This window comes from Pan paniscus, chromosome 10 (assembly GCF_029289425.2).
Source record: "Pan paniscus chromosome 10, NHGRI_mPanPan1-v2.0_pri, whole genome shotgun sequence".
NCBI classification, from domain to species: domain Eukaryota; kingdom Metazoa; phylum Chordata; class Mammalia; order Primates; family Hominidae; genus Pan; species Pan paniscus.
The window spans coordinates 140,898,082-140,920,687 of record NC_073259.2 but is presented as its reverse complement, the minus strand read 5'-3'; the positions used below and the strand labels follow the sequence as shown (position 1 = coordinate 140,920,687).

Here is a 22,606-nt window from a genome sequence, read left to right as displayed (position 1 = left end):
TGGCCTGGTTTTTCCTAGGTTATGATTGTAGAGTGAGGATTATTATAATATTGGAATAAAAAGTAATTGCTGCTGCTGCAAACTAATGATTAATAATATTCATATATAATCATATCTAAGATCTATATCTGGTATAACTATTCTTATTTTATATACTTTATTATACTGGAACAGCTCGTGTCCTCAGTCTCTTGCCTCGGCACCTGGGTGGCTTGCCACCCACACGTGCGAGCAGTTGTGGGCAGACGGAGGAAATTATGGATTTAAGGTGGTTGTAGTTCAACAGAATGTTCTTCCTTTTTGAAGAAATTTTTTTTTTTTTTTGGAGACAGGGTCTCACTCTGTCACCCAGGCTGGAGTGCAGTGGCATGATCTCAGCTTATTACGACCTCCACCTCCTGGGTTCAAGCGATTCTCCTGCCTCATCCTCCCAAGTAGCTGAGATTACAGGTGTGTGCCACCATGCCTGGCTCATTTTTTTGTATTTTTAGTAGAGACGGGGGTTTCAACATGTTGGCCAGCCTGGTCTTGAACTCCTTACCTCAAATGATCTGCCCGCCTCAGCCTCCCAAAGTGCTGGGATTACAGGTGTGAACCACCACGCCCGGCCTTGAAGAAAATTTCTATGTTTATCCAAAAAAATAAAATAAACTGGAGAGTAGCCAGGAAAGTTCTGTTGAGGAAGTCTGTGGGCGGCAAGCCACTCAGGCACTGAGGCAAGAGAGAGAGGACATGGGCTGTTCCAGTATAATAAAATATAAAACAAGAATAGTTACACCAGATATAGATCTTAGATATGATTATATATGAATATCATTAATCAGTAGTTTGTAGCAATTACTTTTTATTCCAATATTATGATAATCCTTGCTCTATAATCATAGCCTAGGAAAAACCAGGCCATAGAGAGATAGGAGCTGAGGAGACATAGTGAGGTGTGACCAGAAGACAAGAGTGCGAGCCTTCTGTTATGCCCAGACAGGGCCACCAGAGGGCTCCTGGGTCTAGCGGTGAAGCCAGCGTCTGGGAAGACGCCCGTTACCAGGCGGATCGTGGTCCAGCGGTAGCAAAAGGTGTCAAGGAACAACACCCGCTACTTAGCAGACCGGGAAGCGGAGGGCGGGGGGGGGGGTCTCCCTTTCCCTAGGGGAGTTTAGAGAAGACTCTGCTCCTCCACCTCTTGTGGAGGGCCTGACATCAGTCAGGCCCGCCCGCAGTTATCCGGAGGCCTAACCGTCTCCCTGTGATGCTGTGCTTCAGTGGTCACGCTCCTAGTCTGCCTTCATGTTCCATCCTGTATACCTGGCTCTGCCTTCTAGATAGCAGTAGTAAATTAGTGAAAATGCTAATAGTCCCTGATATGCAGAAATAATGGCGTAAGCTGTCTTTGTGTCTCCTCTCCCTCTCTGCCTTGGTTGCCAGGCAGGGAAGGGCCCCCTGTCCAGTGGACACATGACCCACGTGACCTTACCTATCATTGGAGGTGACTCACATTCTTTACCCTGCCCCTTCTGCCTTGTATCCAATAAATAACAGCGCAGCCCGACATTCGGGGCCACTACCAGTCTCCGCGCATTGGTGGTAGTGGTCCCCCGGGCCCAGCTGCCTTTTCTCTTGTCTCTTGTCTTGTGTCTTTGTTTCTACGCTCTCTCGTAGACCCTGTGGGGCTGGTCCCTACAGAAGTCTGATGAGGAGGTACTTGCTGGGATGTGTTTTAAACGTGTTGCGGTCACAGTCACTGAAGAGTGTGCTTTAGACCAGAGGTGGTCATGCTGGTCACTAGAGTGGGGCCTTGCGGCAGTGAGACCACCACGGATCGGAGGCCTGGCCGACCCTGTGTGGTGAGGGGCTGGGGAGGTGGTGCTCTCTGGTTGTCAGTGGAGGGAGTAGTGATCGGTGCCACCTTTCTGAATGGCAGTTTTAAGAATGCTGCTTGTGGATTTTAAATGTAATTTTTGTACTTTTGTTTTCTTCTCAGTCCAGTCAACCTGCAACCAAAACGAGACTTTTTAGCACGCTTGATCCTGAGCTCATGTTAAACCCAGAAAACTTACCAAGGGCCAGTACCCTGGCTATGACAAAAGAATATTCCTTCCTGCGCACCAGTGTCCCTCGGGGGCCTAAGGTGGGCAGCCTGGGGCTTCCGGCACATCCTAGGGAGAAAAAAAGTTCCAAATCAAGCAAAATCCGGTCTCTGGCCGATTACAGAACTGAAGATTCAAATGCGGGGAATTCTGGGGGAAATGTCCCGGCTCCCGATTCTACCAAGGGTTCCCTGAAGCAGAACAGAAGCAGTGCGGCGTCTGTTGTGTCTGAGATCAGCCTGTCCCCCGACACTGACGACCGTCTGGAGAACACCTCCCTGGCTGGAGACAGCGTGTCTGAGGTGGATGGAAATGACAGCGACAGCTCATCGTACAGCAGCGCCTCCACCCGAGGGACCTATGGCATTCTGTCGAAGACAGTGGGCACGCAGGACACCCCCTATGTGGTCAACGGCCAGGAGATTCCTGCGGATACCCTGGGCCAGTTCCCCTCCATTAAGGACGTCCTCCAGGCCGCAGCCGCTGAGCACCAAGACCAGGGGCAGGAGGTCAACGGGGAGGTGCGGAGTCGGAGAGACAGCATCTGCAGCAGGTGGTGGGGACAGCAGAGGTGGGCGGGGCGGGTGGAGGTGGGTGGGGCCAACAGAGGGGGGTGCGGGGCGGGCAGAGGTGGGTGGGGCGGTAGCAGAGGTGGGTGGGGCCAACAGAGGGGGCGGGGTGGGCAGAGACGGGCAGGGCGGGCAGAGGGCCTGGCCTGAGATGTTGCTTCCCGGGCCCACGGCTCTCCGCACTGGAACAGGCGATACACAGCTTTTCTTCCTGATTCTATCCTTAGTCTTGACATGAACATTTAATTCATAACAAGTCTGCTGCTTTTTAAGCAGTAGAATTAGATCAGCAATGGTCTGTGTTACTAAAATATCCAGTCTCCCGTTTACATAGACTTGTCACTAAGCTGCATGACGCTTGCATGTCTCATGTTTCTGTAACAGTTCCCACAGCGTGAGGTGCCAACTGTTGGCAGGAATGTTCATCCGTGCATTCATGCAAGCCTCAGCTCTCTACTTAAATCTCTTAATTTTAAAAAATTGGGAGAGAGCAGCAGGGGTGTGTAGAATTTGGAGAATGTGGAGGAGTGTGAAGGAAAATGAGGATGGCTCGCACAGGCCTGACCCGTGCCTTTGTCCCCAGCGTGTCCTTGGAGAGCTCTGCAGCAGAAACACAGGAGGAGATGCTGCAGGTGCTCAAAGAGAAAATGCGACTCGAAGGACAGCTGGAAGCCTTGTCACTGGAGGCGAGTCAGGTAACGGACGTTCGACTGACGTCTCAGCGTGCGGCGAAGTCGGAAAGCATGTGTGGCTCCTCTGTTGGGTGCGAGGTTTCACAGATGTGGTTGGGAATCAGCCGCCGCAGCATGTGTGGCAGCCGAGGGTTCTGCATCTTTACGTTTTTTGTCTACTTGTCAGCCTTAGAAAGAGTTGTGAGTTTTCTGCCTCATCATGCGTGGGCGTGTTTCTCCCTGCGTCTCTACCAGAATATTTCCTAGATGTTAGGTGTCTCACAGTCCATAAGAGTCAAATTCTCTTGGTGGGTTGCAGCTTTTTCTGGCATGGTGAACCTTTTTTCTTTGTAGTGATTTCTGCTTTTTCTGATACTAATTGTGCTGTATCAGAGAAAGCTGCACACGCTGGCTTGGTTAGCATGTGCCAGAAACATCATTTTCCATCCCTTATTTCAGCTCTCCTTTGTCATTTTGTCGTATGCACTTTATCCACAGTGAAGAGCTAGGTATTTATCTTCTGTGGGCAGTTGAGTAAATCTGTTCCGTGGGGTTCAGCTGTCTGCTTCTGGCGTGGGAGCGTGAGAATGCACCCAGGCCCTGAGGTGACACAGCTGAGGGAGCCTCCTGCGGCCTGCGAGGCCGCAGAGCAGGGCCGGAGCTGCTCACAGTGTCCGGAGCTTGCCTTGCTAAATGCACGCCTCATGTCGAAGATGGTTTTCTCATACAACATGGTCCTTGGACACAAACCAACCAGTTTGTGACACCTAAAGCTGTGTCTACAGAAGAGGTGATTTCGGCTGTTTTGAGGCTAATTCTGGTTGTACGGTCGTCACTTCTCCAGTGTTACAGCGTGAGCCTCCCGCCGTCGAATGCATTTCCCCTCCTCTGTGTAGCCACTCTCTCAAACGGTGGCTTGCTGTCACTGTACTTTGTCTTCTTATCCTCCTAGGATCACTGATTGGTCCTTCGGTTGCATCCACACCAAGATTGTGAGGGTTGTTTCAGGTGTGGTGGTTGCTGGCCCCTTGCTCTAGGGTCTCCTGGAGTTTGTGGAGTTCCTCGATTGCTTTGGGTGTTTGTTGTCTTGGTGATGTGTGAACTGGATCCCTGCCCCTGTAGGCCTCAGCGTGGGGGCAGGTGGTGGGGCGATTTCCTCTGGCGATTCTCTGCTGCTCCTGGGACCACACAGCACTGCCGTGGCCACTCAGGACTGTGCTGTGTCCCGTGGCTCTGGCTGGAGCCGCACTTAGGAGGCAGCCGCCTTTCCCTGCCTGTGTTTTTTGCCCATTTCCCCCCAGATCTGAATCCGCTTTTAATCTCTCAGGGGTCCCTCTACACGTCTGGCATTCTGTGTGTGTGCGCATACGTGTGCACCCGTGTACACGTTTGGTGTTTTGAACACGTTTCCAGTGTCCTCGCAGGAGACGAGTGCTTCCCCAGCCCTGCGCTAGCGCTGCCCTGTGCAGGTGCAGTTGGGCCCAAAACCAGTGCAGGCTCCATGTGCGTCCTGGGCCTGTTTGGAAAGTCGCCTTTTTCTGTGACGGCTCTGCTGGGAGAGCGCCTGGGGGTCTCGGGGCAGGGTCCTCTGTCAGGCCCTGGGAGAGCACCTGGGGGTCTCGGGGCAGGGTCCCCTGTCAGGCCCTGTGAGAGCACCTGGGGGTCTCGGGGCAGGGTCCCCTGTCAGGCCCTGGGAGAGCACCTGGGGGTCTCGGGGTCCCCTGTCAGGCCCTAGGAGAGCACCTGGGGGTCTCGGGGTCCCCTGTCAGGCCCTGGGAGAGCACCTGGGGGTCTCGGGGCAGGGTCCCCTGTCAGGCCCTGGGAGAGCACCTGGGGGTCTCGGGGCAGGGTCCTCTGTCAGGCCCTGGGAGAGCACCTGGGGGTCTCGGGGTCCTCTGTCAGACCCTGGGAGAGCACCTGGGGGTCTCAGGGTCCCCTGTCAGGCCCTGACTGACTCGCCGGTTGTGTTCCTGTTAATACACTGGATGGAAGTGACTCGTTTTCTTAAAATCATTGTGGTTGTTGGGATCTTTTCAGGCACTTAAAGAGAAGGCTGAGCTGCAGGCCCAGCTGGCCGCCCTCAGCACGAAGCTGCAGGCGCAGGTGGAGTGCAGCCACAGCAGCCAGCAGCGGCAGGACTCGCTGAGCTCGGAGGTGGACACCCTGAAGCAGTCGTGCTGGGACCTGGAGCGAGCCATGACCGACCTGCAGAACATGCTGGAGGCAAAAAATGCCAGCCTGGCGTCATCCAACAACGACTTGCAGGTGGCCGAGGAGCAGTACCAGAGGCTTATGGCCAAGGTAGAGGACATGCAGAGGAGCATGCTCAGCAAGGACAACACAGGTGAGGCCGGCCCTGGCCACGCCCTCCCCCTCCCTGACTGGTCCCTGCTGCTCCTCCTCCTTCATCGACTGGCCCCCGCCACGCCCTCCTCCTTCCCTGACTGGTCCTTGCTGCTCCCTCCTCCTTCCTCAACTGGTCCCCGCTGCTCCCTCCTTCCTTGACTGGTCCCCGCCATGCCCTCCTCCCTGGTGCTGACAGCTCTGTCGGCATGTGACTGTGCGGGTTGCATTGGTTTATAATTTACACATAAGGAGGCTGCTTTTCTAAAGGAAATACAAGTTTTAGTTGAACTTGTGGAATTGTGTACATTTTTGTGTGCACATCCAGGGGAATGAATTAGGTCTTGGAGATTGACCTTGGACCCTGGAGTATCTGCGGTGATCCTGCCTCAAAAGTCCAGTGTTATTTGGGAGTGTAGAGCTGCCCACTTATTCCACAGAATTGCAGATTCCATTTAAAATATTCAAGAACAGCTCCTTGACTGTCCGTCTGGCAACCTTTTCTCCCTGGATGCAGTGCGTCGGTCCAGCTGCCTCCCTATAGAGCCCTATAGGCTCGCCCAGAGAGTACAAGTAGGGCAGTGGATTGCGGAAGCCGCGGTGGGCTTCCATGTGGCTTGGCAGCACGCCTTCCACCCCCTCAGTCCCCGCCCGGGCCAGTCCCAGAGCTCACACTCCAGTGCCCAGCAGGCACGGAGAAGACTGTGGTTGGCCTGCTCAGAGCAGGCGTGAACAGGAGTGGGAAGGAGAGGGCGAAGCAGGGTGGGAAGATTGAAGACAAAGCCCGAGGGGTGTAGAGTGACCCGGGTCCAGAGTCCTCCCAGGGAGGCCGCTTGGTGGGCTCATCTCTCAGGTCTTGGGATCTCCTGAGCCAGGGGTCCCTGGTGCGGCCGCCGTGAGGGCTGACTCCATGTGAGCCGGTCCGCCCATGAGGCTGTGAGACTGGGTCTTGGATGACACAGAGGAAGGTGACAAGCTGGCGTCACAGAGGCTGCATTCTAATACTAGGAAAGAGAAAGCCGGCCGAGAGACAGTAGTACTCTTGTAATCGCTTTAATATTTTAGTCCTTGAGCATTTCGTGATACCCAATCCCTTAGGAAAAACCATGAAACCCAAAAAGTTCTCAACACTAAAGTAGTTTGGGGCCCTGTGGGTTGCCACGCTTCACTTGACCAGTGATCGGGGGGTGGCAAAACCAACCTGAACTTTGATGAGGCTGCCCAGTCCTAACCGGTGGGTTTAAGTTGGAATTAGCCACACGGATACCCTTGCTGTTTGTTGATGGCTGGTAGACATCGTTGGGTCAAAGACAGAGCCTTGGCGTCCATGACAATTCTCACAGATTTCCTAAGTGTGAATTTGCCGACTTGATTAAATTTGTTTGAACCACAAACTCAGTATTCATGGACACGTGTGGAGCAGCAGAGTACGTGAGTCATCCTAGGCGCCCGCTGAGGAGGGCAGGATACTCTGCCTGCCTTTGTGCTCAGCCCGGGCTGCAGGCAGGAGTTCTTTCCAGGGCCATGTTTACATGTTTGTGCTTTGGGGGGTAATTTTGCAGTTAAAGATGGCCCCAAACACTGTCTAGTGTTTTTTGTTGTTGTTGTTGTTGTTGTTGTTTTGTTTTGTTTTTGAGACGGAGTTTCACTCTTGTTGCCCAGGCTGGAGTGCAATGGCGCGATCTTGGCTCACCGCAACCTCTGCCTCCCAGGTTCAAGCGATTCTCCTGCCTCAGCCTCCCTAGTAGCTGGTATTACAGGCGTCTGCCACCACGCCCAGCTAATTTTGTATTTTTATTAGAGACAGGGTTTCTCCATGTTGGCCAGGCTGGTCTCGAACTCCCAACCTCAGGTGATCCGCCTGCCTCAGCCTCCCAAAGTGCTGGGATTACTGGCGTGAGCCACTGTGCCTGGCCAACACTGTCTAGTGTTTTTAAACACAGAGGGGATGTGAGGTGTTTCATGGAGAAGATGTACTTAATTTTTTTCTTTTGGTTTATTTTTTTCAATTCATCCTGTTTCTATTTGTTTAAATTTTATTTTTGTTTTTAAAAATTCATTTGTCTTTGAGATGAGTTGCTCTGTTGCCCACGCTGGAGTGCAGCGGTGCATCTGTGGCTCACTGTAGCCTCAAACTCCTGGGCTCATGGGATCCGCCCACCTCAGCCTCCCAAGTGGCTGGGACCACAGATGCATGCCACCCCGCCTGGCTAATTTTTTTTTTTTGGTGGTGGGGGATCTCGCTGTGTTGCCCAGGCTGGTCTGGATCTCCTGGGCGTGCACCCCTGTGCCCCCTGCACCCCCCATGCCCCCTGCACCCCCGTGTCTGGCCACTGTTATTTCCTAGAGAATCTTTGCTCAGGCTTGTTGGCCGAGTTGCTGTTGGCCGTGAGCTCGGTGTGAATGAATCGACGCTATGTATTGAATCGGTGTCGTAAATGGAAACACTGAACAGAGGTTATGTATTGATGAGCTGGTGAAGGTGCTGTGAGCAGAGGCCTGCAGGAACCTCACCCTGCATTTCTGCCAGGAGCGGCATCTCTCAGCGCCCACTAATGCCGTGTTCACGGCGACTTCATGGAGTCAGCTATGGGGAATAACCGGAACTGACTCATTCTTGGTCTCCCGAGAGTCCCGCCTTGTGTTCCGCACGCGCGGAGCTGCGGACTCCTCCGTTGGCCGTCGCTGGCCTGAGCCGCTGTGCTTGCCCCATTTCAGTGCACGACCTGCGACAGCAGATGACAGCCTTGCAGAGCCAGCTTCAGCAGGTGCAGCTGGAGCGGACGACGCTGACCAGCAAGCTGAAAGCGTCGCAGGCGGAGATCTCGTCCCTGCAGAGTGTCCGGCAGTGGTACCAGCAGCAGCTCGCCCTGGCACAGGAGGCCCGCGTCAGGCTGCAGGGTGAGATGGCCCACATCCAGGTACGGCCCCCATCTACCTTCCAGGGCAGGTCACGCTTCTTGTCTTCATGTAGAACGGTGCTTTTTCCTGAGATGTTTCTGTTTTTAGAGTTCACAGACATGTTTTTGTTTTTAACCTGCTGTCTAGCCCACCCCGTGTCCCATGTAGGACGTGTCCTATGCAGGACGTGTCCCGTGGGCCCCCCCACGACCTTCTGACATGGGAGTCCCACGGCAGCCTCTGCCAGCATTTTCAGTTCCAAAGCCTCTCTTGCTGGGCATGGTGACACATGCCTGTGAATCCTCATCTGCCTGGGTCTCGGGACCCTCCCACCTCAGCCTCCCCACTCTGCTGTGATGTCTCACAGGCGTGCGGTGCCAGTGGGGTTCTCTTCCCGGTTGGAGCTTTTCCTTTCCCTGCTGCCTGAGCCCTCAGTGATACACGGGGACCACGTCTTCCCAGCAGGCCTTGCATTTTCTACGTCCTGTTGGAAAACTCTTTACTCTCCCGTCCACTCGTTAGCGGGTACAGCCCATGTCCAGCTTGGTCCCGCATATGTGGGAGTGTGTGTCCGTCCAGGCCTGTGCCTCGGCCCACAGCAACTGCTTCGTGTGCTGGAGACGCCCAGACCGACAGGCGAATGGTTCGAGTGCACCTCGATCCGAGTCTCAGCACCTAGACTAATTAGGATGACCTCAGAGATGCTGAAGAGTACCTTTGGTCAGCCTCAGTCTTTTTGTTTTTGGTTTTTTTTTGAGACTGTCTCACTCCGTCACCCAGGCTGGAGAGCAGTGGTGCGATCTCAGCTCACTGCAGCCTCAACCTCTCAGACTCAAGCTATTCTCCTACCTCAGCCTCTTAACTAGCTGGGATCACAGACACTTGCCACCATGCCTGGCTAAGTTTTGTACTTTTTGTAGAGACAAGGTTTTGCCATGTTGCCCAGGCTGGCCTCGAACTCCTGGGCTCAAGTGATGCCTGCCTCAGCCTCCCAAAGTGTTGGGATTACAGGCGTGAGCCACCGCACCAGGCCTGTTATTTTTTAATTAGCTGTGGAATTTTTTTTTTCCCAGATAAAATATTATAAATTTATTAAAACTTTATTTCTCAAGAGGGGAACGTGAAATACTAATTCCACCAAATGTTCCTTTTACAGCTAGAGTTACAAATATACACAATAGAAGTTTTCTTCAATTTTCGTTACTTTTTTGTTTGTTTGTTTTGAGATGGAGTCTTGCTCTGTCTCCCAGGCTGGAGTACAGTGGTGTGATCTTGGCTCACTGCAACCTCTGTCTCCCAGGTTCAAGTGATTCTCGTGCCTCAGCGTCCCGAGTAGCTGGGATTACAGGCGCCCGCCACCATGCCCGGCTAATTTTTGTATTTTTAGGAGAGACGGGGTTTCACCATATTGGCCAAGCTCGTCTTGAACTCCTGACCTTGTGATCCGCCTTCCTCAGCCTTCCAAAGTGCTGGGATTACAGGTGTGAGCCACCACACTCGACTGTTACATTTTTTTTGAGCCAAAGAACAATACGGAAAAGCATTTGTTCTACTTACAACATAGCTTGGAAACAAATCAGTATACAAATTAATACACTTTTTTACAGCTGCAGTGCATTTATATGAGGTATTTAAAGACGTAGGCCAAGCCAGGTGTATTTTAGAAGTATAGTTTGGGCCAGGTGCAGTAGCGCATGCCTGTAATCCCAGCACTTTGGGAGGCCGAGGCGGGCCGATCACTTGAGGCCAGGAGTTCAAGACCAGCCTGGCCAACATAGCGAAACTGCATCTCTACTAAAAATGCAAAAGTTAGCCAGGTGTGGTGGTGAGTGCCTGTAGTCCCAGCTACTTGGGAGGCTGAGGCATGAGATGTGCTTGAATCCAGGAGGCAGAGGTTGTAGTGAGCCAAGATTGCGCTGCTGCACTCCACACTTCAGCCTGGGCAACAGAGCCAGACTTTGTCTCAAAAAAAAAAAACCCAACAACAAGGAAGTGTGGTGGTGTAGCCTGGACAACAAAAAGAGAGGAAGCTTTAAAGCAACGGTGGCTCCAGAGCCCTATCTGCTGTTTTTTCGGAGACAGGGTCTTGCCCTGTCACCCAGGCTGCTGGAATTCAGTGTTACCATCATAGCTCCCTGCAGCCTTGACCTGTTGGGCTCAAACAGTCCTCCTGCCTCAGCCCCCCAAGTAGCTGGGACATAGGTGAACACCATCACACCTGGCTAATTGTTTAAAAATTTTCTGTAAGGACAGGGTCTCGCTATGTTGCCTAAGCAGGTTTTGAACTCCTGGACTCAAGCGATCCTCCCAGCGTGCTGGGATTACAGGATGAGCCACTGCCGGGCCCTCACTGCTTTTTCCAAATACCTTTGGAACCCAGGTTCAGCATTCCTTAATCAGAGTTTTTAATACATTTTTTTGGTACCCAAATGTATCCCTTCATTTCCAGTAACGTTCAGGAGGGAGGAGAATTCCAGGCAGTCAGTCTGCTTTCATGGTCTGGAAACACAGTCCCAGCAAAGGCTGTCTTCCCTGGCTCCGTGCACCTTCTCCTGAGGTCCTGGAGCCTGTGGCTTCTGTCACGTCTCGCACTGTGCACTCCAGGAAGCAGCATGGAGCTAGAGGCGATGCGGGCAGGTCCAGCCTCAGGCCCCAGGCTGTCCTCACACCTCCTTTTCAGTGCTGCTTCCCTTGGCTGACGCCGTCCTCCTCAGGGCCACGGTACTGGGCTTTTTCACGAGACGCTTGGCCAGCGTGGGCCTGAGCACCTGGAGGTCTGGGCCGGGCCCTAGCTGGCTGGAAAGGCTGTATCCCTGGAATGGCACCTGTCGGGCGTCTGGCTGAGGGCAGGCCCTGGTGTGTGTCTGGCTGGATTTGGTCAGTTAAGATAAGGCTCCTCACCCACGGGGGCTCAGAGATGCCCCTCCTCACCCACAGGGGCTCAGAGATGCCTTGTCAGTGGGGACTTTAGGGTAGGTCCTGCTACAAACCGCAGTCTGATGAGCTACAAACAGCATGATGAGCGCTGGCTGATGGCCCGCCCGCCCTCCCACTCAGGCACGCAGAGCCCAGACAGCACATATTTTGAGATGGGAAGACGTGTGGTGGGTAGTGGGGCTTGCGTGGGAGACACTGAGGGGGCAGCCAGTGACCCTCACCCTGGGGCCTCCAGGGACAGGCTGGTCTGCATTTCTTGCTTGAAATTGAGCAACTTTTTACTTTGTGGGTTTTTTTTAAGGTTGGACAGATGACCCAGGCAGGTCTCCTGGAGCACCTGAAACTCGAGAATGTGTCCCTGTCCCAGCAGCTGACGGAAACTCAGCACAGGTCCATGAAGGAGAAGGGGCGCATCGCGGCACAGCTGCAGGGCATTGAGGTGAGGCTGCGGCCGGGGCCGTGGAAGCTTAGGAGAACAGACGCAGACATCGATTTATGTGTGTGTTTTCTTACATGTTCCGTCTCTCTGTGTGTATCTCTTAAATATTCTCATGGATGGCGGGCAGTGACTGCTCGTTAAGGCTTTGGGACCCCCCCCACCCCTCATCCCTCACCTGTGGGGGCTTAGCACGGATGGCCTGCAGTGACTGCTCGTTAAGGCTTTGGGACCACCCCCCCCACCCCTCCTGTGGGGGCTTAGCATGGGTGGCCTGCAGTGACTGCTCGTTAAGGCTTTGGGACCCCCCCCCCACCCCTCATCCTCACCTGTGGGGGCTTAGTGCAGTGAGCACTTGCGGCTCTTTTCCTGCAAGCCCCGCCTCGGGCCTGGGCCCCCGGCCGTCAGTCATTGCCAGTCAGGGATGGCGCTGGGTACAGAGTGGGTACGGAGGAAGGGGCCAGTGCGTTTGTGCCTGACAGCCCGTCGAAGCCTAGGGATGAGAGGATTTTCTTTGCTTACTGAGCACTCAGCCTGCATTGCCATTTAACCCTCCAGCAACCACACGCTGTCGAGGTCATGGCCGCTGCCTGCACAGCCATCTCCAGAGGACAGAAATGCAGCAGCCTTGATAGCTGTTCTCCTTTAGCTGTGGGGCGCTGGACAATTTCTTACCTATCTGAGCCGCATCTTTTTTTTTTTTTTTTTTTGAGGTGGAATTTTGCTCTTGTCGCCCAGGGTGGAGTGCAGTGGTGCGATCTTGGCTCACTGCAACCTCTGCCTACCAAGTTCAAGCAATTTTCCTGCCTCAGCCTCCTGAGTAGCTGGGATTACAGGCGCTCGTCACCACACGCTGTTAATTTTTTGTATTTTCAGTAGAGACGGGGTCTCACCATGTTGGCCAGGCCAGTCTCAAACTCTTGACCTCAGGTGATCCGCCTGCCTCGGCCTCCCAAAGTGCTGGGATTACAGGCGTGAGCCTCATCTTTATAAAATGGGGATAGTGTCACCTACTCGATAGCCTTGTGGAAAAATTAAAGAAGAAGAAATGGTGTAAAACCCCAAGGCAGTGTATGGAGGGAGGTTCTGTGCTGGATGTTGCTGGGCTGGTCTCGTTGCCGATCTTGCCAGTTGTACAGGGAGCTCTCTGCAGCCTCACGTGGTTTCTCGTCTCCTGCGACTGCTCCCACCTCTCTGTGGCATTAGCTGGGCTGCCCGGCTGGGATGACAAGAATCACGTTGCGTCACCCATAGTGCTTCAAGGGCTTAGTAGAGAAGAACTGAAAATTTCAAGTTTCAAGTTAGGAATTTGTGTTTTCCCTAAGAAGTGTACCCCGATGTGAGGCTGTGTTCACTGCGGGGGCCTCTGGTCTCTTACCCGGTAGCACCAAGCACCGCTCTTGTGAGAGCATGTCCGGGTCTCACTCCCGAAAGGAGGCAGCTGTCGCCACACGAGAAAGTCAGGGAGGCTCTGCTCACCAGTGGGTCCGAGTCCTTCTCACGGGGTTGCTGGCCTGGGCTGGGCCTGGCCTCGGTCTCCTGGTTGGGGGGCGGCCAAGCTGCCCATCCTGGGCCCTCAGTCTGCAGTCGGTAGACAGGATGAGGAGGTGGATGGGGCCCATGCCAGGGCGGTGGGTTTCTCTGCAGAGCACGGGGCCACCGGCTGCTGTTCACTATTAAGGTTTCCTGCCTTTTTAAAAACAAGTTTCCTGGGCTCAGGCTGACATGTTGGATCAGGAAGCAGCCTTCATGCAGATTCAGGAGGCAAAGACGATGGTGGAGGAGGACCTTCAGAGGAGGCTGGAAGAGTTTGAAGGTGAGAGGGAGCGGCTGCAGAGGATGGCGGACTCGGCGGCATCCCTGGAGCAGCAGCTGGAGCAGGTAAGTCCCTGCAGCCCTTCAGGCTGGACCCAGGCCCCAGGTGATCCCGAGCAGCCAGGACTGCACACAAGGAGACCGAGCAGTCCTCTGCTGTGGGGCCACGTCCGCTCAGGTGGGAGTTGGGCTGTCGGTCAGACGCTGCTGCTGCTGCAGACCTGACCCTGTGTTTGCCCTGCTGGTTCTTCTACACCAGGATTGTCCGTGAAAAAAAGACCCTCCGTAGTGTCCATCAAAATTACTTGAAACCCGAACAGGAAAAGGGCATACACTCTCGGAGGAGGGTCAGGCGCAGCCATGTGGGCTTCATTCCTTCTCCAGGTGAAGTTGACTTTACTCCAGCGAGACCAGCAGCTTGAGGCTTTGCAGCAGGAGCACCTGGACCTGATGAAACAGCTCACCTTGACTCAGGAGGCTCTGCAGAGCAGGGAGCAGTCCCTCGATGCCCTGCAGACACACTACGACGAGCTGCAGGCCAGGCTGGGGGAGCTGCAGGGCGAGGCCGCCTCCAGGGAGGACACGATCTGCCTCCTGCAGAACGAGAAGATCATCTTGGAGGCGGCTCTGCAGGCGGCCAAGAGTGGCAAGGAGGAGCTTGACCGAGGAGCAAGACGCTTGGAAGAAGGTACCGAGGAAACGTCGGAAACTTTAGAGAAGTTAAGAGAAGAATTAGCTATCAAATCCAGCCAGGTAATGCATTCTGCTGTGTTTTGTTTTGAATCAGAACCCTCCATGCAGGAATGATGCTGATTATTTGCTTCTTTCTTTCTTTTTTTTTTTGAAACAGTCTCGCTGTGTTGCCCAGGCTGGAGTGCAGTGGGATGATCTGCGCTCACTGCAACCTCCACCTCCCAGGTTCAGGCAATTCTTGTGCCTCAGCCTCCTGAGTAGCTGGGATTACAGGTGTGCGCCACCATGCCCAGCTAATTTTTGTATTTGTAGTAGAGACGGGGTTTCGCCATGTTGGCCAGGCTAGTCTCAAACTCCTAACCTCTAGTGATCCACCCGCCTCGGTCTCCCACAGTGCTGGGATTACAGGCTGAACCACCATGCCTGGCTAATTTTTGTATTTGTAGTAGAGATGGGGTTTTGCCATGCTGGCCAGGCTAGTCTTGAACTCCTAACCTCAAGTGATCCGCCCGCCTCAGTCTCCCACAGTGCTGGGATTACAGGCCTGAGCCATTGTGCCCAGCTAATTTTTGTATTTGTAGTAGAGACGGGGTTTTGCCATGTTGGCCAGGCTAGTCTCAAACTCCTAAACTCAAGTGATCTGCCTGCCTCCGCCTCCCACAGTGCTCGGATTACAGGCGTGAGCCGCCGCGCCCGACCCCTTTTTTCTTTTTTTTTTTCTTTTGAGATGGAGTCTCACTCTGTCGCCAGGCTGGAGTGTAGTGCGGTGATCTCGGCTCACTGCAACCTCTGCCTCCGGGGTTCAAGTGATTCTCCTGCCTCAGTCTCCCAAGTAGCTGGGACTACAGGTGCGTGCCACCACACCCAGCTAATTTTTGTATTTTTAGTAGAGACGGGGTTTCACCATGTTGGCCAGGATGGTCTGCATCTCTTGACCTCATGATCTGCTCACCTCGGCCTCCCAAAGTGTTGGGATTACAGGTGTGAGCCACCGCGACCGGCCTATTCTGTCTTTAAATCCCACTCTATAAGGATCAAGGGCAAGAGGAAATCATGAGCCTGTTTTCCCTCCTTTCTGAAGGAAGCTGTCACTACAAACACTGACCTGTACTAAGTGATTTTCTGGTAAAGAGGCACTCAGACAGGTCATTACTGTTTACAGTGTTGGGGGAGTAAATTTAGAGGAATTGTCCCAATTCTGTGGATGAATTTAAACTTGATTTTACTGACCATTAGCTCAGTAAGAAACAGCTGATACCTGGAAGACTGCGAGAGAGACTTTTGTGGAGCTAGATGTTATTTCTCATATTGGAATTTTACCTGTGTTGTCATTACTGGCAGTTATTGAATCCAAGTTAACCTCTGGGTTGGGCTGTTTTCCCCAGGGCAGATGAAGGTGGTGGTAGCGGTGACCTTGTCTTGGAAGCTGCCTTCCCAGCTCTGAAGTCTGTTTTCCACCTGGGGACCATAGTCAGCCGACTGGGAGATGGACTGGCCTCCTGGGCCTGCCTGGTGTTGGCCACTCTGCCTGGCCTTGTCGGAATGTGCACACATCCCCGGCCATCTTTTTTTTTTTTTTTTTTTTAAATAGATACGGGGTTTTGCCATGTTACCCAGGCTGGTCTCAAACTCTTAGGCTCGAGTGAACTGCCCGCCTCAGCTTCCCGAAGTGCTGGGATTACAGGCGTGAGCCACTGCGTTCCCTAGGCATCTAGACACAGCAGTATCCACGTGGGGGCTGAGGTTTCTCTGACCATGGCTCCCTGTTTGCTGAGTTCCAAGTCTGTTGCCCACTGTGGGAGCCGCTGTGGGACCAGGGGCAGGTGACGTGAGGATCATCGGAACAGATGAGTGATGCGTGTGGAACAACCAGCACTTTGATCCTTCGCAGGAGGGCTCCTGAGGGACCGCCCTCCATATTGCAGGGAAAAAGGCTCATTCTTCAGTCATGCTCTAGTGATAACTAGGATTTGCATGCAGTGTGTTCTGTATTCAGACAGAAAACCTAGGCCCTAAACAAGCTCTTCCCTATTTCTGGAGTCGGCCGCCCCATGTGTGTGTGCGCTGAGAGCTGTTTGCTGAGGTAGAGAAGTGTTTCACAAACACATGGATTCCTGAGTCCTCCGGGACCCTCCGAGTGCAGGTCCTGTGCGGTGGGTCTGTATGGAGCCCTCCGAGTGCAGATCCCGTGCGGTGGGTCTGTGTGGGGCCCTCCGAGTGCAGGTCCCGTGCGGTGGGTCTGTGTGGGGCCCTCCGAGTGCAGGTCCCGTGGGGTGGGTCTGTGTGGAGCCCTCCGAGTGCAGGTCCCGTGCGGTGGGTCTGTATGGAGCCCTCCGAGTGCAGGTCCTGTGCGGTGGGTCTGTGTGGAGCCCTCCGAGTGCAGATCCCGTGCGGTGGGTCTGTGTGGGGCCCTCCGAGTGCAGGTCCCGTGCGGTGGGTCTGTGTGGGGCCCTCCGAGTGCAGATCCCGTGCGGTGGGTCTGTGTGGGGCCCTCCGAGTGCAGGTCCCGTGCGGTCGGTCTGTGTGGAGCCCTCCGAGTGCAGGTCCCGTGGGGTGGGTCTGTGTGGAGCCCTCCGAGTGCAGATCCCATGCGGTGGGTCTGTGTGGGGCCCTCCGAGTGCAGGTCCCGTGCGGTCGGTCTGTGTGGAGCCCTCCGAGTGCAGGTCCCGTGGGGTGGGTCTGTGTGGAGCCCTCCGAGTGCAGATCCCGTGCGGCGGGTCTGTGTGGGGCCCTCCGAGCGCAGATCCCGTGGGGTGGGTCTGTGTGAGGCGAGTGCAGGTCCCGTGCGGCGGGTCTGTGTGGGGCCCTCCGAGTGCAGATCCCGTGCGGTGGGTCTGTGTGGGGCCCTCCGAGTGCAGGTCCCGTGCGGTGGGTCTGTGTGGGGCCCTCCGAGTGCAGGTCCCGTGCGGTGGGTCTGTGTGGAGCCCTCCGAGTGCAGGTCCCGTGCGGTGGGTCTGTGTGGGGCCCTCCGAGTGCAGATCCCGTGCGGTGGGTCTGTGTGGGGCCCTCCGAGTGCAGGTCCCGTGCGGTGGGTCTGTGTGGGGCCCTCCGAGTGCAGGTCCCGTGGGGTGGGTCTGTGTGGGGCCCTCTGAGTGCAGGTCCTGTGCGGTGGGTCTGTGTGGGGCCCGAGGCTCTGCATTTCTCACAAGCTCCTGGGCTGAATGGGCTGGGCTCCAACAGACTTTGCAGGACAAGGACCAGAGCCCGGGGTCAGCACCCTCAGCCTGTGGGCGCAGCCCAACACCGGGTTCTGTAAACTGTCACTGTAACAGCCCTGCTCGCTCGCCTGTGCTGCAAGAGCATTGCTGAGCAGCTGTGACTGACGTGCAGCCTGTGAGCTGCAGTCTTTTCCCATCAGGCATCTCCAAGAAAGGCTTGCCGAGCCCTGGGCTGGAGTGTCCCCTGGCCTCATCCCCTCTCCCACCTCCCTGCCACTCACTGTGCCTTCATGCTGTCAGTGGTGAGGAGGGAGAGCCCAGGCCTTAGGAACCACCAGTTCCCGTCAGAACACAAGTGCTTCTTCCTATAACATCTGTGCAGATATGTGCCCTCCTGGAGCCATCAGTGTAATGTCTGTGTAGTTGCATCCCCCTCCTGGAGCCCTCAGTGTAACATCTGTGTAGATGTGTCCCCCTGCTGTAGCCCTCAGTGTAATATTAATGCACATGCATCCCCCTCTTGGAGCCCTCAGTGTAACATCTGTGCAGACACATTCCCCTCCTATAGTCCTCAGTGTAACAACTCTGCAGATGTGTCCTTTCCTGGAGCCCTCAGTGTAACATCTCTGCAGATGTAGCCCCTTCTGGAGCCCTCAGTGAAACATCTCTGCAGATGTGTCCTTTCCTGGAGCCCTCAGTGTAACATCTGTGAGGATGTGTCCCCTCCTGGAGCTCTCTGTAACATTTGTGCAGATGTGTTCCCCTCCTGGAGGCTTCAGTGTAACATCTGTGCAGACATATTCCCCTCCTGGAGCCCTCAGTGTAATGTCTGTGCGCATGTCTCCCACAGGTGGAACACCTGCAGCAGGAGACTGCCGCTCTGAAAAAGCAAATGCAAAAAATAAAGGAACAGTTTCTCCAACAAAAGGTAAAAATCTGTTGTTGATTTCTTCACTTGAAACAAGCATATGAACAGAGTTTTCTGTGGTTTAATTGCTTAGCAATTCTAATGTCATTGAAGTTGAGAAGAAGGTAACATCTTGAGTTCTCTTTAAATTTTTTTTTTTTTTTTTTTTTTGAGACGGAGTCTCTCTCTGTCAGCCAGGCTGGAGTGCAGTGACGCGATCTTGGCTCACTGCAAGCTCTGCCTCCCGGGTTCAAGCTATTCTCCTGCCTCAGCCTCCCGAGTAGCTGCGACTACAGGTGCCCTCCACCACGTCCGGCTAATTTTTTGTATTTTGTATTTTGAGACGGGGTTTCTCCGTGTTAGCCAGTATGGTCTCAATCTCCTGACCTCAGGTGATCCACCCTCCTCGGCCTCCCAAAGTGCTGGGATTACAGGTATGAGTCACCGCGCCCGGCCCTCTTTAACTTTTTTTAAAGGTACTTAATCTGCAAAGTCAAGACACACTTCCACAGTGGGGTGGGGGTCTTGGCCCCTCAGATCTCCAGGGGCGGCTGTCACTGGAGCGCCTGTCAGCATACCCTGTTGTGCTCACTCCAGGGAGCTGTGTGTTGTGCAGTGTTGTTAACACACAGGTTGTGTTTGCCATTTAAAATGTCTTTGAAAAATGCACATAGAGTTCCAGCATTGAAACAAATTTTGGTTACCCAAAAAGACATGGAATATAAATTTTGTGTCAGTGAAGCCAGTACCTCCTGTTGGATTTTATGGGATCTGAGCAAGGGTGACCCCGAAGCTATATTGTGAGTGCTGCTGTGTTTTATTTCTGAGCGAGGGCGACCCCTGAAGCAGCGTTGTGAGCGCTGCTGTATTTTATTTTATTTTTTTTTTTGAGATGAAGTCTCGCTCTGTACCCCAGGCTGGAGGGCAGTGGCGCGATCTCAGCTCACTGCAAGCTCCGCCTCCCAGGTTCAGCCATTCTCTTGCCTCAGCCTCCCGAGTAGCTGGGACTATAGGCGCCCGCCACCACGCCCGACTAATTTTTTTTTGCATTTTTAGTAGAGACGGGGTTTCACCGTGTTAGCCAGGATGGTCTCAATCTCCTGACCTTGTGATCCGCCCACCTCGGCCTCCCAAAGTGCTGGGATTACAGGCATGAGCCACCACGCCCGGCCTGTATTTTATTTTTTTTGAGACAGAGTCTGGCTGTGTCGCCCGGGCTGGAGTGCAGTAGTGCTGTCTCCGCTCACTGCAACCTCCAACTGCCAGGTTCAAATGATTCTCATGCCTCAGCCTCGTGAGTAGCTGGGACTACAAGCATGCACCACCACGCCTGGCTAATTTTTTGTATTTTTAGTAGAGACGGGGTTTTCACCTTGTTGGCCAGGCTGGTTTTGAACTCCTGACCTCAGGTGATCAGCCAGCTCGGGCTCCCAGAGTGCTGGGATTACAAGTGTGAGCCACCACGCCCGGCCTGCTGTATTTTATTTCTGAGCAAGGGCGGCCCCTGAAGCAGTGTCGTGAGTCCTGCTTTGCTTTATTACTGAGCCACAAGCAAGGGGATTACCTGTTGGAAGCAAAGCCGTGCAACTGAAGTCAGGAGAGAGCCAGACTCCTTGGAATAGAGGAGACGTCTACGAGGCCGGTGTGACTGCCTTGTGCACCACGCAGTCTCTCAACAGGCAGTGATGTCACCTGTGGATAAACGGTGTGTCTCAGTCGATGGAGTCTTAGATTTGATGAAATGTATCTTTACCTCAAAAAAGTTATGCCCCCGATAAGTGGTAAACATTTTTGTTGAAGCCAGCTTGACCCCCAGGAACGCCCCCCACGCCCCGCCGCCCAGCGTCCGCTCACAGCCTCCGTCTTTGGCAGGTGATGGTGGAGGCCTACCGGCGCGACGCCACCTCCAAAGACCAGCTCATCAGTGAGCTGAAAGCCACCAGGAAGAGGCTGGACTCGGAGCTGAAGGAGCTGCGGCAGGAGCTGATGCAAGTGCACGGGGAGAAGCGGGCCGCCGAGGCGGAGCTCTCGCGCCTGCACAGAGAGGCGGCCCAGGTCCGTCAGCAGATGGCGGACCTTGAAGGGCATCTCCAGTTGGCGCAGAAGGAGCGAGACGAGATGGAAACACACTTGCAGGTCTGTCCGTGTCGGGTTGACTCACTTGATGGGGAGGATTCGGCCAAAGTGCTTGTCGGGAGGGTGGGGCCTGTGTCTGGGCGGGGTCTGTCTGGGGCGGGGTCTGTCTGGGGCGGGGCCTGTGTCTGGGGTGGGGCCAAGGTGGGAGAGGCTTTTGGAAGAACAGCTGGGAACAAGGCCCACCTGGAGCATAGGTCCCAGAGGGGCAGTCCGGTGAGGCCTGGTAAGTCCAGGTGGCGATGGTGCATGAAGGGAGGGAGTGAGGAGGCCCCGTGAGGCACCCGGCTTCTCCCCATTGCCATGGGCTCCCGGGATCTAGCATGTGAGAGGACAGCGGCTGTGATGCAGAAAGCAAGGGTGAGTGTTTTGTGGAGACCCCACGTCAGGGCAGGGCGTCGGGGCCCGGGGACCCTGGGAGTCCCTCGTGGCTGAGTGCGGAGCTGGGACTGACCAGAGCTAGTCATGTTCCTGTGGAAGCTGAGCCTGGTCTGGCTTCTGCACACAGTAGGTGTGTGAGATGCTGGTGACAGTTTCTCGGCTGCAGGTAGCAGAGCAGGTGAGGGGTGGAGTGGGGGGATGGAGGCCGCAGTCCAGGATCCTGTCCAGACATCCAGGCTGAGGAACCGGGAGGTGAGACGAGAAATCAGGAGAGCAACAGTAAATTTGGGGAGAGTCGTCTGATGGCACATTAGACCAAGCGCTACGTTTTGCTTATGAAGTTTCTGAAGTTGCCAGAGAGGACCGAGCCAAGGTCCCAGCAGGCAGATTGGTCAGCATGTCTGGCTCATTAGGAGCCAGGCTGAGGCCTGTGAGTAGGCGGTGTGGCCGGCACCATGATTCTCGGAAAGTGGGGGCTGATGGATTAGCGCTGGTGCCGGGGTGGGGAGGTGGGCCAAGGGGAGGGCCGGCTCCTTGGACTGTAGGAGGCTTGGAGGACTCAGCAGTGCGGGCAGAGCACGTTTGGACCCCACAGCTGCAGGCCTGGGCTGGTTGTGGGGACTCGCCTCGCACACAGGAGCTGGGGAAAGGCTGCGAGGGCAGGAGCAGGTCGGGGACGCGGCCCTCAGTGTTCACAGTTGATCCTGAGGAGGGCATCCGGGGGGGGTCCAGGGAAGGGTCCTGGGGTCTCAGGAAGGGTCCCGGGGTCTCTGGGGAGGGGTCCCGGGGTCTCAGGAGGGGTCCCGGGGTCTCCGGGGAGGGGTCCCGGGGTCTCCGGGGAAGGGTCCCAGGGGTTCTGGGGAGGGGTCCCGGGGTCTCCGGGGAGGGGTCTTGGGGTCTCAGGAGGGGCCCCGGGGTCTCCGGGGAAGGGTCCCAGGGGTTCTGGGGAGGGGTCCCGGGGTCTCAGGAAGGGTCTTGGGGGCTCTGGGGGAGGGGTCTGGTGACTGTGGGGAGGGGATCCAGGGGCTTGCGGGGAGGGTTCCCGGGGGCTTTTGGGGAGGTGCCCGGGGCTCTCCAGGGAGGGGTCCTGGGGTTTCCGAGGAGGGGTCTAGATCCTTGAGGAGGGGTCCTGAGGGCCTTGGGGAGGGTTCCTGGGGCCCTGGGGAGGGGTCCTGGGTCCTGGGGGTTTGGAGGAGAGGTCCTGGGTCCACAGGCTTTCCTATGAACCAGTCATGTCCTGTTGTGCCTCTGATGCTCTGGACAGTGTTTGGAAATGCTTGTTGGCCTCAGTAATGAGTGGTTTGTGGCCGGGTGCGGTGGCTCACGCCTGTAATCCCAGCACTTTGGGAGGCCGAGGCAGGTGGATCACGAGGTCAGGAGTTCAAGACTAGCCTGGCCAATATGGTGAAACCCTGTCTCTACTAAAAATACAAAAATTAGCTGAGCGTGGTGGCAGGCACCTGTAGTCCCAGCCACTCGGGAGGCTGAGGCAGGAGAATCACTTGAACCTGGGAGGCGGAGGTTGCAGTGAGCTGAGATCGCGCCCCTGCACTACAGCCTGGGTGACAGAGTGAGACT

General features: G+C 55.1%; 1 protein-coding gene across 14 annotated transcripts in view; it reads left to right on the top strand.

Moving 5' to 3' along the window:
- GOLGA3 (golgin A3) overlaps nt 1-22,606 on the top strand; it is a 69,523-nt gene that overhangs the window by 28,077 nt on the left and 18,840 nt on the right. For all 14 annotated transcript variants that reach the window (XR_010108976.1, XM_055096426.2, XM_055096429.2 and 11 more), the window contains 9 exons: nt 1,979-2,637; nt 3,237-3,348; nt 5,362-5,668; nt 8,386-8,588; nt 11,807-11,944; nt 13,661-13,822; nt 14,141-14,509; nt 18,458-18,535; nt 20,387-20,650. Coding sequence is in view for 13 of the 14 variants with exons in the window: in XM_055096426.2 (XP_054952401.1) it covers nt 1,979-2,637; nt 3,237-3,348; nt 5,362-5,668; nt 8,386-8,588; nt 11,807-11,944; nt 13,661-13,822; nt 14,141-14,509; nt 18,458-18,535; nt 20,387-20,650 (2,292 nt within the window). In the remaining variant the exon portion in view is untranslated. The remainder of the gene's footprint in view (nt 1-1,978; nt 2,638-3,236; nt 3,349-5,361; nt 5,669-8,385; nt 8,589-11,806; nt 11,945-13,660; nt 13,823-14,140; nt 14,510-18,457; nt 18,536-20,386; nt 20,651-22,606) is intronic.